The 12,493-nt window shown below is 39.8% G+C and overlaps 1 protein-coding gene across 3 annotated transcripts in view; it reads right to left on the reverse strand.

The window, feature by feature from the left end:
• Nucleotides 1-12,493, reverse strand: part of ano2b (anoctamin 2b) — a 124,598-nt gene that overhangs the window by 92,348 nt on the left and 19,757 nt on the right. For all 3 annotated transcript variants that reach the window (XM_069192035.1, XM_015353303.2, XM_006633832.3), the window contains 2 exons: nt 3,678-3,776; nt 2,595-2,749 (listed from right to left, as the gene is read on the reverse strand). In XM_069192035.1, coding sequence (XP_069048136.1) covers nt 2,595-2,749; nt 3,678-3,776 — 254 coding nt within the window. The remainder of the gene's footprint in view (nt 1-2,594; nt 2,750-3,677; nt 3,777-12,493) is intronic.

Raw genomic sequence — 12,493 nt, forward strand, 5'->3', positions numbered from 1 at the left:
GCGGTTGTTGTGCACTATTGTATAGTATAAAAGGGGAACTGCAGCCCCAATTCTAAGAACAGTTATTAAACCTCGGCAACAAAAAAAAATGAATTGACATGATCCAAACAAAGCACAGAATCGTGAACTTGGTAAAAGTACTGGCTAGACGTCATAGTCGCAAACTGCTGGTCTCAACACGGGCAAGAGTGAGAGTTTGCGACAATTGTGATGGGATGAGGCCCTTTCTGCTTCCTTTTTAAAAAAATGGAATCGCCACTAAATTCTTGAAATCAAATGTTCTGAAATGAAACAGAAAGCCGTTTCAGACTATATGAGCCAATTAACATGGAATATGCAGAGATCGAAAATGTCTTGGTCCATGTTTCGTGTGTAACATTGCCATTTAAATTTACTGATTTTAATCGAAGTGACTTACATTTGTACCCGTTAAAGGGGAACTGTAATGCTTTTTTCATATTATTTCGGTGTTAGAAATAAGCAGAATTGATGAGTGCATTTCAAGCCATAATAAAAGTAAAATGTACACAATAATGTGTAAAACCTCCAATTTACATCACAGAATAGATTCAACTTCCAGGTCCGTGCAGCACCATATTCTGCGACTCAGAATGAGGCAACAAGACTTCCGGTGAGGTGAAGCAGCCCTGTGACACTGTAGACAAGCAGGCTTGTGAATCCAGCTCTTTTAATCCAATAGAAATAGAAATATGGCTCACGACTTCGAGATGGTTTTGCCAATAAACACTACTTTTTTGTGATCTGCATGCAGATCACGTGGGAACATTCCTGCACTGAAATGTCTTCTGCACAACCTGGATGAGTGAGTGAATAAGTACATCACAGTACATCAGTCAGTACAGAGACTAATGAGCAGGAACAATTCGTTGGGATTCAAATGCGAGTTTGTGAAGACGTGGCAACTTATAGTATATTTTTTCTAGAACATCAAATAATTTCTTTTGTTGGAAAAAAAAAAAAGATTTAATATCCAGTTCGGTGAAATGGGGACGGAAGTTCCCCTTAAATGGCATTCTTAAGGCACTCTTTTCCCCAACATCCTGTTTGCTGGTGACCTTGAAGGCTGGTGACGCAGACTTTGTTTGCATCTGCACATACTGTAGTGTGCTGTGTGTACTATTGTGACTCCACACTCGCTGTACAGCAGAAGGGAAACACCAGAGGTATGAACGTACCTAATTGCTTCCCATTTATATTAAACGCAGGAGGAAAAAACATTGAAAAACTGACATTCAGTAGAGATTCTCAAGGATTTATCATGCTGGAATATAAGGGATTTGATGAAACCATCAATACTCCATCAGGGTGTAGAGTAAAAATCCACCGGAGACCTCTTTGTCGAGCAGAAGAGGAGTTTATTATATATTCAGCCGAAGAGAAGCACAAGAAAAGTTACAGCTGACCTTCTATACACTTACTTGATAAGGAAGACATACAGCTTAAGTCTCAAAAGTAACTTCAATTGTACTTGATTTCTATGGGTTAAGCAAACTTCTACAACAACTGATCATAAGATGCCTGCAATCATAAGATGTCTATGTAACTGAGCTATGTCAGTGTTTTCTAAAAGCAGGTACTGTTACAATTAGTCTTCTACACATAGACAATTCTTTGGAACTCTTAAAACAAGAAAAATCCCTCAGTCTTGCACATCTGAATGATTCACTTAGTAGCAGAGTGGTTCACTTTTTAGCACCTAGGTTTATATAGAGAGATTTAACTACGTTTTTGTATTTGCTGCACAAGGCAGGTATCTCTCTATTTTTGCACGTTAGGCATTATATAGGATTCAGCTACTTGATAGTAGTCTAGGTTTTTTGGGGTTGATTAGGGCGTAGGCCTTTGAGACACCTTGTTTGTAAATAGTGTAACTTGTATGTTTATGTTATGTGTTGTATAAGCAGTGTTGTGTCTTTTTAAATAAATATTTGTTTAATCCAGTGTACCTAATTTATTACTCTTTTCACCACACCTATGCCCGAGAACAAAGAACTCGGGTACCTCTAATTACACTAACTGCTCTTGAATATTCTTGGCAAAACCTTTACATTTTGGGGGTTATGATTAATTGATTTCATTATTAATTAACCCCCTCAGCCTATTGCTGGTATTCTCTATTTGTGGCATATATTCCATGTAGACAAGGGATGACTTAATGGTCAACCCATTAACCAGGTTGGCTGTTGCCTTCAGCGATGCACCAACTCCAGCACGTGCATCATATCCCTTCACACTTGTTTCTACAAGAATGTAGATACAGGTATAGAATATAAGAATTACTTGTATTTTCAAGAACTCACTTGTATCTTTTTTTCTTACATCACAGTAACAGCTTAGAAATATTGTTTCAGTAGATTGATGTAGACTACAGTATCACACCAGGGCCAGTCCAGCACACACACAAACAGAGACACAGAGACACACCAGGCTGGGATTTGAACCCAGGGCCCCAGCACTGCAAGGTCAGCAAAGCTGTCTGCTGTGCCACCACACTTCTCAGTATAGTATACATGAACACCAAGAAAAGGCAAGAAGAGCACTGGCAATGGATGACTGTCCACGGCAATACTCACAGATGCAGCTTCTCCCGTGAGAATGAATGCGAGATGTACTTGGTCTTTGTGTTGCTCTGAAGATGTGGCACTTTGGGCTGTAAAGGCTTGGTGATCGTGTCCCACGCGGAGTTCAATGTCGCCATAACCCCACCTTCTTCCTTCACTTCATAAACCTAAGAAAAGAAAGCAGCTGTGGTCACTCCTAGAACACTGGGATTACAGACCTCCATTCTCCTTAGTAAGTGCTCGGGATTCAAAAGGCAGATAAAGATTAGAGCAGCTGAATCAGTGGAGTGGCTGCTTCCATCTAGACACCTAGAAATATGGCAGACAAGCAGTGCAGCCCTGATTGCTTCATTTTTTAATTAACTGTAGAATAGGACCAAATCAATACTCAAACACATCTTAGTCCTGGGCCATACACTGAAACCAAAATGCTTTCAGCTCTGAAAAAAGCATAACAGGACACCTACAGCACAGTTCATTAAGAGCCCCTTTCAAGTTCAAGTTTTTTGTCATTACACTCATATACAGGTACTGTATATGGTATAACGAAATGCTATTTAGCTAGCTCTCAGACGATAAGTAGTACAAAAAAACAACAATGCAAAAAAAACAGGCATTAAGGATAGAAAAATATGGGGAGTGATCTTTTTGACATGTGAGGTAGAGGTAGATTTCAATGTGTGTTTGAGTTTTTGGTAAGAAAGAAGGCACTGTGAGGTTCAGATCGTAGGTCAGAGAGGCTGTGAGTTTAACAGTTTGAGAGTGCGGGGGTAAAAACCGTCTCTGAGTCTGGTAGCCCGGACCCGAATGCTCCGGTACCATTTTCCAGATGGTAGAGGGTCAAAGTCTGTAGCTGGGGTGTGTGTGGGGTCTTTGATGATGCTTAGAGCTTTCCTTCAGTACCGTCTGTCATAAATGTCCTGTTTCAATTAGTTGAAAGCAAAAGATGAACATGAACGGAACGGAGGGAGAAAAATTACCCAACAGCTCACACGACTCCATTTGGTATTCAGGAACGGGAATGGTTTTAGAGTCGCTGTGCAGAACTCGAAACCGTTTCAGCACGAGAAGAAAGGGTAACAGAGGAAAACGCACCTTCTTGGTGGGCACCTTGATCTTAAGGAATTCTGCTTCGCGGCTCAGAACCAACCAGGGCGCGTGGAGTCGGACAAAACCTATGCCTTGGATTTTATTCTGTGAAAGCAAAGCAAAACAAACATTGTGCATACATTTCAGACCTTAAAACATGGAAGTGCTTAGAAGCTATGAAGTAATAAGGGTTGTGGAAGACCGAGTCAAAAAGTCCAGACAGTTCGCCGTCGTCTTCACAAGACCACTGGCTTAGGTGCAAACTAAAGCCTGCGATTCCTCACACCCATTCAACCAGAGAGAATTGAAACAGATTGTAGGATGGGAAATGGCATCTTCCGGTCCTGTTTGTTTGACTTCTGACACTGCCCCTTTCCCTGTATGTTCCTTTGATATATTAAAGTCTTACCTACTTTTAATATATAAAAAGGAAAGTGTAACTTCAGTCCAGTGAGCATGTCTTGAGTACTAGGGGAAACCTTTCCTCTGCGATATGCTCCCTTTCAACTGATTGAATTAAAGATCTCTGTTGACCATCTCCTAACCTGAGTGACAGGGTCTAAATAACACATTTTTTATTTCAGGTGCAGGTTTATGCGAAGCCAAAAAACAGCATATTGATGAGCGACGTGATGTGCATTTGGGGTAACCAAGGCAAAGAAAAACAAATTAATGGCATACCTCTAGCAAAAGCAAGGTACCTGCAAAAATACTGTCCACATTTAGTCATCATTTATATCACTTCTACAAAGATGGCAACATACTGTATCATTCTGCTTGACTCAAGGTTTTCTTAACACAGTCTGGGCATACTTTCTCATGCGCTTTTTTAAGGTAAAACTGTTTCCATAATACAGTATGTTTTGTCAGGATTTCCTGGCAATTTTCATTATACCGATAAGCAAAGTGAAACAATTGGTTGAGCACTGGGAGATGCAAGATGTACCTGTACCTATTTTGCCGTGTCGCAGGTGTGACGTTGGCCACTAACAACCGTGTGACAGCACAACATGTTTTTCCAAACTGAAGTACACCTTCGACAGTGTTCTGCTACACACTGTTATTTAATCTTGCATATCTCAGAACAGTGAAGTCATTGTTTTGTTTTCCCCAGCACAAAAAGCCTCGAAGATGCAGGTCTCCATCTGCTTTCTTTAAACTGGAGGGAATTCCGTTTCCACTAACTTCAAACAGATGTACTTTATCAAACCAAGCAGCACACCTTATTTGAAAACGGGTATCCTAGAGTATTTTAAAATGTCCTCTTATAAGGAACTAAAAAACAGAATTTAAGATGAAAGAGATCACTTCATAGGCCTAATTAATATTACAGAACATCTTTTGTTTTTTCTCGTGTTGTATCAGGTGCCAGGTGTGGTAAAGGTTTAAGTGCCCTTGGGAATTCATATTTTCCAGGAAAGCAGAGCAGGTTTTCTCCCCATGGATGGTTGCCAAAACCACAGTTGCTTGGAGACTCAAGTGACCTGCCCAGAATGATTCAGTGCATCTGTGTGATGGAAGGCCGGGCAGTTGTTTTGTGGTGTACTGTACATATTAATTGTAATGCACTGTCTCAAATCACATTGGCAAACAAAAACAATTAGCATGCAATAAGGAAGAACATTTACCAGCCAACTTACAGCAGTAACAAACAACAAAGATATTTTCCCAGGGCCCAACAGCTTGGGTGTATGACTCGGAGAGCTACAGAGGCCTCTTCAACGGGTGGCTGGTACTGTATTTCTCCATCATATGTCATAGTTTAGATGAAGATAAGTTTCACCACTTTCTCCAGAAACGGCCTCAGTATAAACCATCTGGATTTCCGTCAGCAAGAAATTTGGCCAGTCCGAAAAACATGGTTGTAGAAAAGTGACCAGTATAAAGTCTTTTAGGACACCCCCTTACATAGCCTTGAAGAATCTGCCTTTAATTACATTTTTTGATGGGATATAGAAATGGAGGTCACTGTGTCTCGATGGAAATTGTGGGAGACCTCTTGCATCCCATAACATCCAGTCTCCTGACAACGTCCAACATGTGATCCAAAAGTCGAAAAACCACAAGCTGGGACAAAGATTTGTTTCCATCCTCTGCTCTCTGAATGTCCATCACTGAAGACAGGTTCAGCTGGAGCTGTGAGCTGAAGAATTCTGGGTACTGTATCTTCCCTGTGGCTCCGATATGTAACTAATGTTTGATACCAAACCGTGACAAGGTCAAAAACAAAATTACTGCGTACTGTGGCTACTTTATAATCAGAATGTCTCAGATGTTCAGCTGTTCAAAAATGTGACACCTTCAACAGTTGCTCCTTCAAACAACAATTCTTTAAAATGAATTAACTGAGTCAGCTGAGAACAGATTCTCATTTACACTGGGGACGTGGCCAAGAAGCTCAGACCAGTATAACACAGAAGGTATAACGGAGAAAGAAAAGGACAAATCAGTAGAAATAACAACACGATGGAACAGGGCTAACAGATGCAAGTGCACATGTGTGAAGCAGGAAAGAGTTAGTCATACAACTGAAACCCCACTCAAATATGATGTTGGGTGGTTTCAGCTCACTCTGCGGACTGGGTGACAGGCATTTCAATTTGCCACTGTGGAAGATAAGTTTAGGACTTGCTTTAAAGGCTTGGAAAAGCAACCTCATCGTATTAGTCAAGAAATGTGCTTTCCAAGTTTGTAGATTAGTTTAAACACATGATTTGTCTTGGATGGAGAGAGAAGCGACCACATCAAGAATAAAGGTCAAAATGATGAGTGCTGGGCTCAAAATGCAAATCTAATAGAAGAATGGTGAAAGAATTCACATTATCCAAGTGCAGTTTTAGAAGTTTTCTACATTGCTATAGTCCCCACAGTACAAGACGGTGAACACAGACAACTAAATGAGTGTGCCAGAAGGAAAGTGTAAATCAAGATCTGTTGCTTAAAGCTGGAACAGCTTTGAATATCATCTTTGTTGCTCCATGCTGTCTCCAAGACTACATATCTAACTGGGTTAATAAGCTTATTTACTGAAATGACATACAGTAATTGCATCAGGCGCTCATAATCAGTCATAATCATGAAGGCAGTCACAAACCTTTAAAGTAAAGGCAAGCTATTCCAAGCGTTTGTAGTTTTACAAGTCCAAAATTCCAAATGCAAACCTATATGAATACACTGAAATAATAAGTTAAATCAGAGGTGAAATGTAATTCCATAAGCGTTGCTAGATCCATTCTTCCACTTGCTGAAAACATAAAAATTACTCTCACCTCGGGTCAAAGTTTGCAGATTTAAATTCACTTTCGCCCGTGCTAGAATGAATGATCCCAATTATCAGGGCTTCATCCATCAATAAATGTTTCATCGGAATGTGACCTTTGGAAAAGCTGCCTATGTTGAAGATGCAGCAGCAGCAGCTCTGGAAGTTTTCAGTGTTTAAGAGGAGTTTATATCAGCATAAATCAGAACAGTAAATCAGTAAGTAAAGACAAAAAGAGACTTAACTGTACTAATGAGAACGGACACTTTACAGAGTTAGTCTGACCTAGATTGGGTACTACATGTACAGTAGGATATTTTTAGTTTTTTTGTAGTATTTATTAGGTTTTTCTAGGTATGACATGGACTGATAATGCTAGCTCCTTCCTGTTCATTATCCCTGATTAAACATTAATTAGCCCTGCAGCTAATGAGTGATTCTGACTGTACATCTCCACCCGATTTGAAACTATTGGCTTAAATGGACGGTGCATACAAAAGGAAATCTCATTAATGGTGTACTGAGGCGTTTTGAAGTCCGCACTTAAGGTCTAGTGCACTGAAGTCACCGTGGCTGAAGTATTGTACACAAGTATATAACAGCAAGTGACTTTCACCACAGTCACAGTCTCATTAAACACAGAGATGGTACAGTGTCCTCTCAAGAGAAAGAACAGCGATAATTAACATACATCATACCTTTCCCGTAAACAGGTGGTGAAAATGTACTTTGGCTATTTTCAGAGAAAGGGGAAGTGTGTAAATGGTCAGCCTTCATGCCAGTTATGTAAAGGAAAAAATATACATATATTAAATGTATAAATGAAAGGTGAGCAAAATAAGCCATTTTCACCTTTTCTGCATAAGAGCATTCAAGTGGTCCTTACCATTTAGGAGACAGGGTACAACAAACATGATTTGAACAGAGGACTGCAGCTATCCTTGTGCTGTTTTAGTTAAAACACAATAACGGGCAACCTTTAGAGAACAACAAATCCCACACTTTGTGATCCCCATCTTCCTCTTCAAGTAAAAGTCCCTTATCTGCAATAATCCTAGTAACACAAAACACGCTCCAGGGCGTATCCTGTCTTGTGCCTGCACTATTCTATGATACACACGCACAAGGACAAAATAAAATCCACAAAGCACATACAGTAGTTCCTCCACATGTTTACACAATTAATAAGCTAGTACATGGTATGTAAAAGAAACAGGTGCAGTATGGACTGAATTGTTAACCAAAAGCACAATACAAAGCTTCCTCTTTGTTATTCCATATTGTATGTTAGATATTCATGTGGGACAGTAACTTTATAACAGCTATTCCGTGCATCGGAGAAAAGAATCTGGTAATATAAACTACCATTACGTCATGCTATTGCACAGTTTGAACATCCCTGCTTACAAAAGCAGGGCCGGTACTGAGTTAGATAACACAAATGCTATATATATACACAGCACAAACACACACACACACACATTAATAAAACAAGAATTTGTTTTCAGTTTTCAAGGGATTATACTGTATTTTACAAACTAGCCTTTAGCAATATAAAAACGAACTCATTATAACACCTTAAGGACAAATGGCAGTTTACAAATAAGGGCATTCATCCCTGCTTTTATTTAGTAGCTAATTGATCCAGGGATCATATGCAGTCATTTCTTGAAAGAAACTAGCATATTGGCAATGATGTCTTTGAGGATTTTGAAAACAAGATCCTAATTAAGGTTAACAGGGTCAGTCCATGAAGCCCGTTTGTGCAGGATATTCCATTATTTTTTGTATTGTGCCAACCAAAATTGTACACTGTTTCACAAATGAGGCCTAATGAACTATGTACAATTTCTGTATGCCATCCTTTGATTTCGAGACAGCACCATGGCACTGTGGTAAGCATTGATACCACAGCGCTTGGGTCCTGGGACTGATTCCTGGGGTACATGTTCTCCCCATGTTCGTGTGGGTTTTGTCCAAGTGCTTTGGGTTTTTCCTACAGTCCAAAGACGTTCCAGTACGTTAATTAGCTTCTGGGAAAACTGGCCCTGGTGGGAGTGTGTGCGTGTCTATCTACCCTGTGATGGACTGGCGTCCTGTCCAGGGTGTACCCTGCCTTGTGCCCATTGCTTGCCGAGATGGGTTCTAGCTTCCCCACAATACTGTATTGGATAAAACAGTTGGAAGACATTATACAGTACACACACACACCTTTATGTAATAATTCCTTTCACTAATAAAGTGCTTTTCTGGAGACTCCACTCAAAGTGCTTTACAGGTCATGAGGAATCAATCATACTACCACCACCACCAATGTGCATCCTCACCTGTATGATGTGACAGCAGCCATAGTGACCTTGTTCATTTGCAGGCAGAAAAGCAGAAAGTAGCAACACAATGTTTTGGCTACTGAACTTTCTTCAGGTATTTCAACGGCAGAAACACTGCATTTCTTCTTTCTACTTTTTAATGAAAGTAAGTAAGGAGTCTCCATAATACTCAGTATTGCATATTCAATATTAGAGTTTGATATGTTGTTACTTTCATGAAATGTCCTGCATTTGTCCACATTAAATGTCACCTGCCGGTGTTTCGATGGTCGTGATGATATTCAGTACGTTTGGAAGAGCCGTCCTAATAGTACACACCCCTGTGATACTCCACTAATTACAATTATATTACAATGACTGCAATCGTGCACACCTGCACTCAGTTTTCCCCATTTCCATTAACACATTCTTAATCCTAAATGGCAAGTCTGCAATTTCATCAAATCTTTACATCAAAAGCATTGTAAAAAATCTACATCTACAGTGCCATATCATATACTCTGTTTGTATCCATTAGTGCTGTTGCTTGTTCAAAGAACTGGTAAGCTGAGCAAGATCTACAGCACCTCTTCTCAATCCATGACGACGAACAACAGGAATTCTACTGTACTTCCATACACTTTAAGGGTGTAGATGCAAAGAACACTTCTAAAAAACATATCCAGCTTGGAAAAATGAACCAGTTATCATGCTCATGAAATCAAATATATTTGCTTTTAAAACTGTACCAGCAAGCATAAGGCTTTGCATGTCTGTGCGTCTGTGATGGCGCGATTTGGGGACAAAGCTGATACAAAACCAACAGAGATTTTCCACTCAAGCTTTTTAAATAAAGGGTGTACTACTGTACAGTATATGCACTGGAAATATTAAATGTCATCAGCATTTATGCATTCCCAGAATCTGTGTTGTCATCTAGGACTGACAATTTCATATTGCTCCTTCCATCTTTGTCATTTTAACTGTGTACGTGACTCAGTAAAAGGGGTATGCATTATACAAATGTTTGAATTGGCTTGAGAAGAGAATGGCTTGAATCCATTCAATAAATATATAGTAAGAACTCCACTGAGTGCTGTTTGCTCATGCTTAAAGTGACGCCTTAATTCATATTCATATATAATTCATATACTAAAATCTCCAAAATGCTGGTATCCGAACATTGAAATCCTTGTGCCCTTAAGGGATTTTTACTCAGCCATCCCTGGATCAGTGAAATATAGGATTGTGGGAAATCATACTGTAGGTGCGCATAAAAGCCTCCATAAACACCTGACTTCCTGCTCCCAACTTGAATTTTGACTTTTGTCCCAGGGTTCCTGCATAACGTCCCCCACTTTATCATGACTGTTCAATTGTAAAAAGATAGCAATAACAAGTTAGTTGGCAATAGTAAAAAGCAACAATATACTTCTTGTTGTATGGAGTCATCTGCTTCAGCAATTTGTTTGGTTTCACATTTTATCCCTTTAACATGTTCTCCAGAGAGAAAACAAAAAGTTATGGCATACCATCTTCCTTTCTTTGCGACTACCTGTGCGTAGTACATCATTGACAACATCTGCAATTTTTTCATTTTTGTTTGCTTCGATAATTTCTAGGACTGTATCCCCAAGACACTTTACCTTGAGGGTTATTTTCTTTTGCAATATTGAAATAAACCCTTCATATGAGTTTTCACTCTCATAGCCCTGCTGTACTTGCTTCTGTATGCCTTCTTTCTCTCCTGGCTTTTTGTTGCCGATCAGTAGACACTATGGTCCGTCTCATCCTTGTTTCTTTTGAACTCTGTCAAGCTTTTCTTTCGCTGTTGTTCTATAATAGAGCATTTTCAAAGGCTTTGATAAATGTACCGCTGGCATGATTTTTTCTTGATTGTCTGCTACTACCCTTCAAAGTGTGCAAACACAAATCCATCCACATTTCTAACTGCTTCTTCCAATTCTGGGAGCCAGAGCCTATCCCGACAAGCAACGGGCACAAAGCAGGGTACACCCTGGATAGGATGCCAGCCTATCAGAGTGCAAACATATGCACGCACTCGGGGCCAATTTTCCCAGAAGCGAACTAACCTACAGTACCAGCATATCATGCATGAACATGGGAAGAACATATGAACTTCACACGGGTAACGCCCCATGGAACTCAACCCAGGGCCCCAATACTGTCTAGTTTTATTTACCCCAGCGTGTTTTTTTTTCTTTTTTAGGCTCGTTCTTATTCACTTGAAGTCTGTCTTTTAAAGATCTAAACCATGAACAAAAACAATCATGTTGTGATTGAATGATTCCAGTGTTATTTACTCTCTTTGGGTCATTGAGTCAGAGCAGATCACTGCAAACATGTTCCCAGAGCTGGATCCTTAACAAGCCAGGTAAGAAAGCAGACATGCACCAGCCTTATTCAGACAGAAAACTTAATTTTCCCCAATAATGGGACGTCATCATTCCTGTATGCAGATTTGATTGCACTTTCTGCTATACACACCTGCCGTGTTCTCCAGTTTGTTCCATAAAGATTCAGGAGCAATTCTATTGCCTATTTCAAATGTACGCAGTCTTAAATTGCTTTAAATTGATTTTTATCCCCATCACCTCACCATTCTTGCCTGCCTCTAAAAGAGAAAGGAAATGATGGACTAGACTTTAGGAAGAGAAAAAAAACTGCATATCCTCATTTATTTTCAAGACTTTCCTCGATTAATTAACCACGATCCCCTTGGTGGATCACACATAAAACGCATAGCAAATCTATTACTGAGATCAGTCCAGAGAGAGCCTATTGCATTTTTGCATGTATGGAAAACTTTACACATCCACTGATATTGTACTTTATTTCTCATTGATCTACCCATTGCTGAATCTTACCTACAGTAGATTGCCTTGTGTTGCACTAGATGGTTTTGATTAAGGTCTCTAGATTCTGTGTATTGAAGACGTCTAACGAGTTGCACATTTGTAAACTGAATTAAAGGAAAAAGCCCCCCCAATATCCAAACCTACAGTATATTGTACAAGTATGTGCTGATGCCGTGGCACAAGGTAATTATGAGGGCCAGTGTTACTACAAGACAATCAGTCAATGATCTGGGAGGAAGTTGACCCCAGTAAATAAGAGATGGAAACTTGCAACTAAGAGATGATCAGGTTCCAGCACTGCTACAAGTCACTTAATTACAGGACAGAGTTCAAGAAGGCAATGGTTGGGATACAGAGTGAAGATTTTAGAGAAGC

This window comes from Lepisosteus oculatus, chromosome 7 (genome assembly GCF_040954835.1).
Source record: "Lepisosteus oculatus isolate fLepOcu1 chromosome 7, fLepOcu1.hap2, whole genome shotgun sequence".
NCBI classification, from domain to species: Eukaryota; Metazoa; Chordata; class Actinopteri; order Semionotiformes; family Lepisosteidae; genus Lepisosteus; species Lepisosteus oculatus.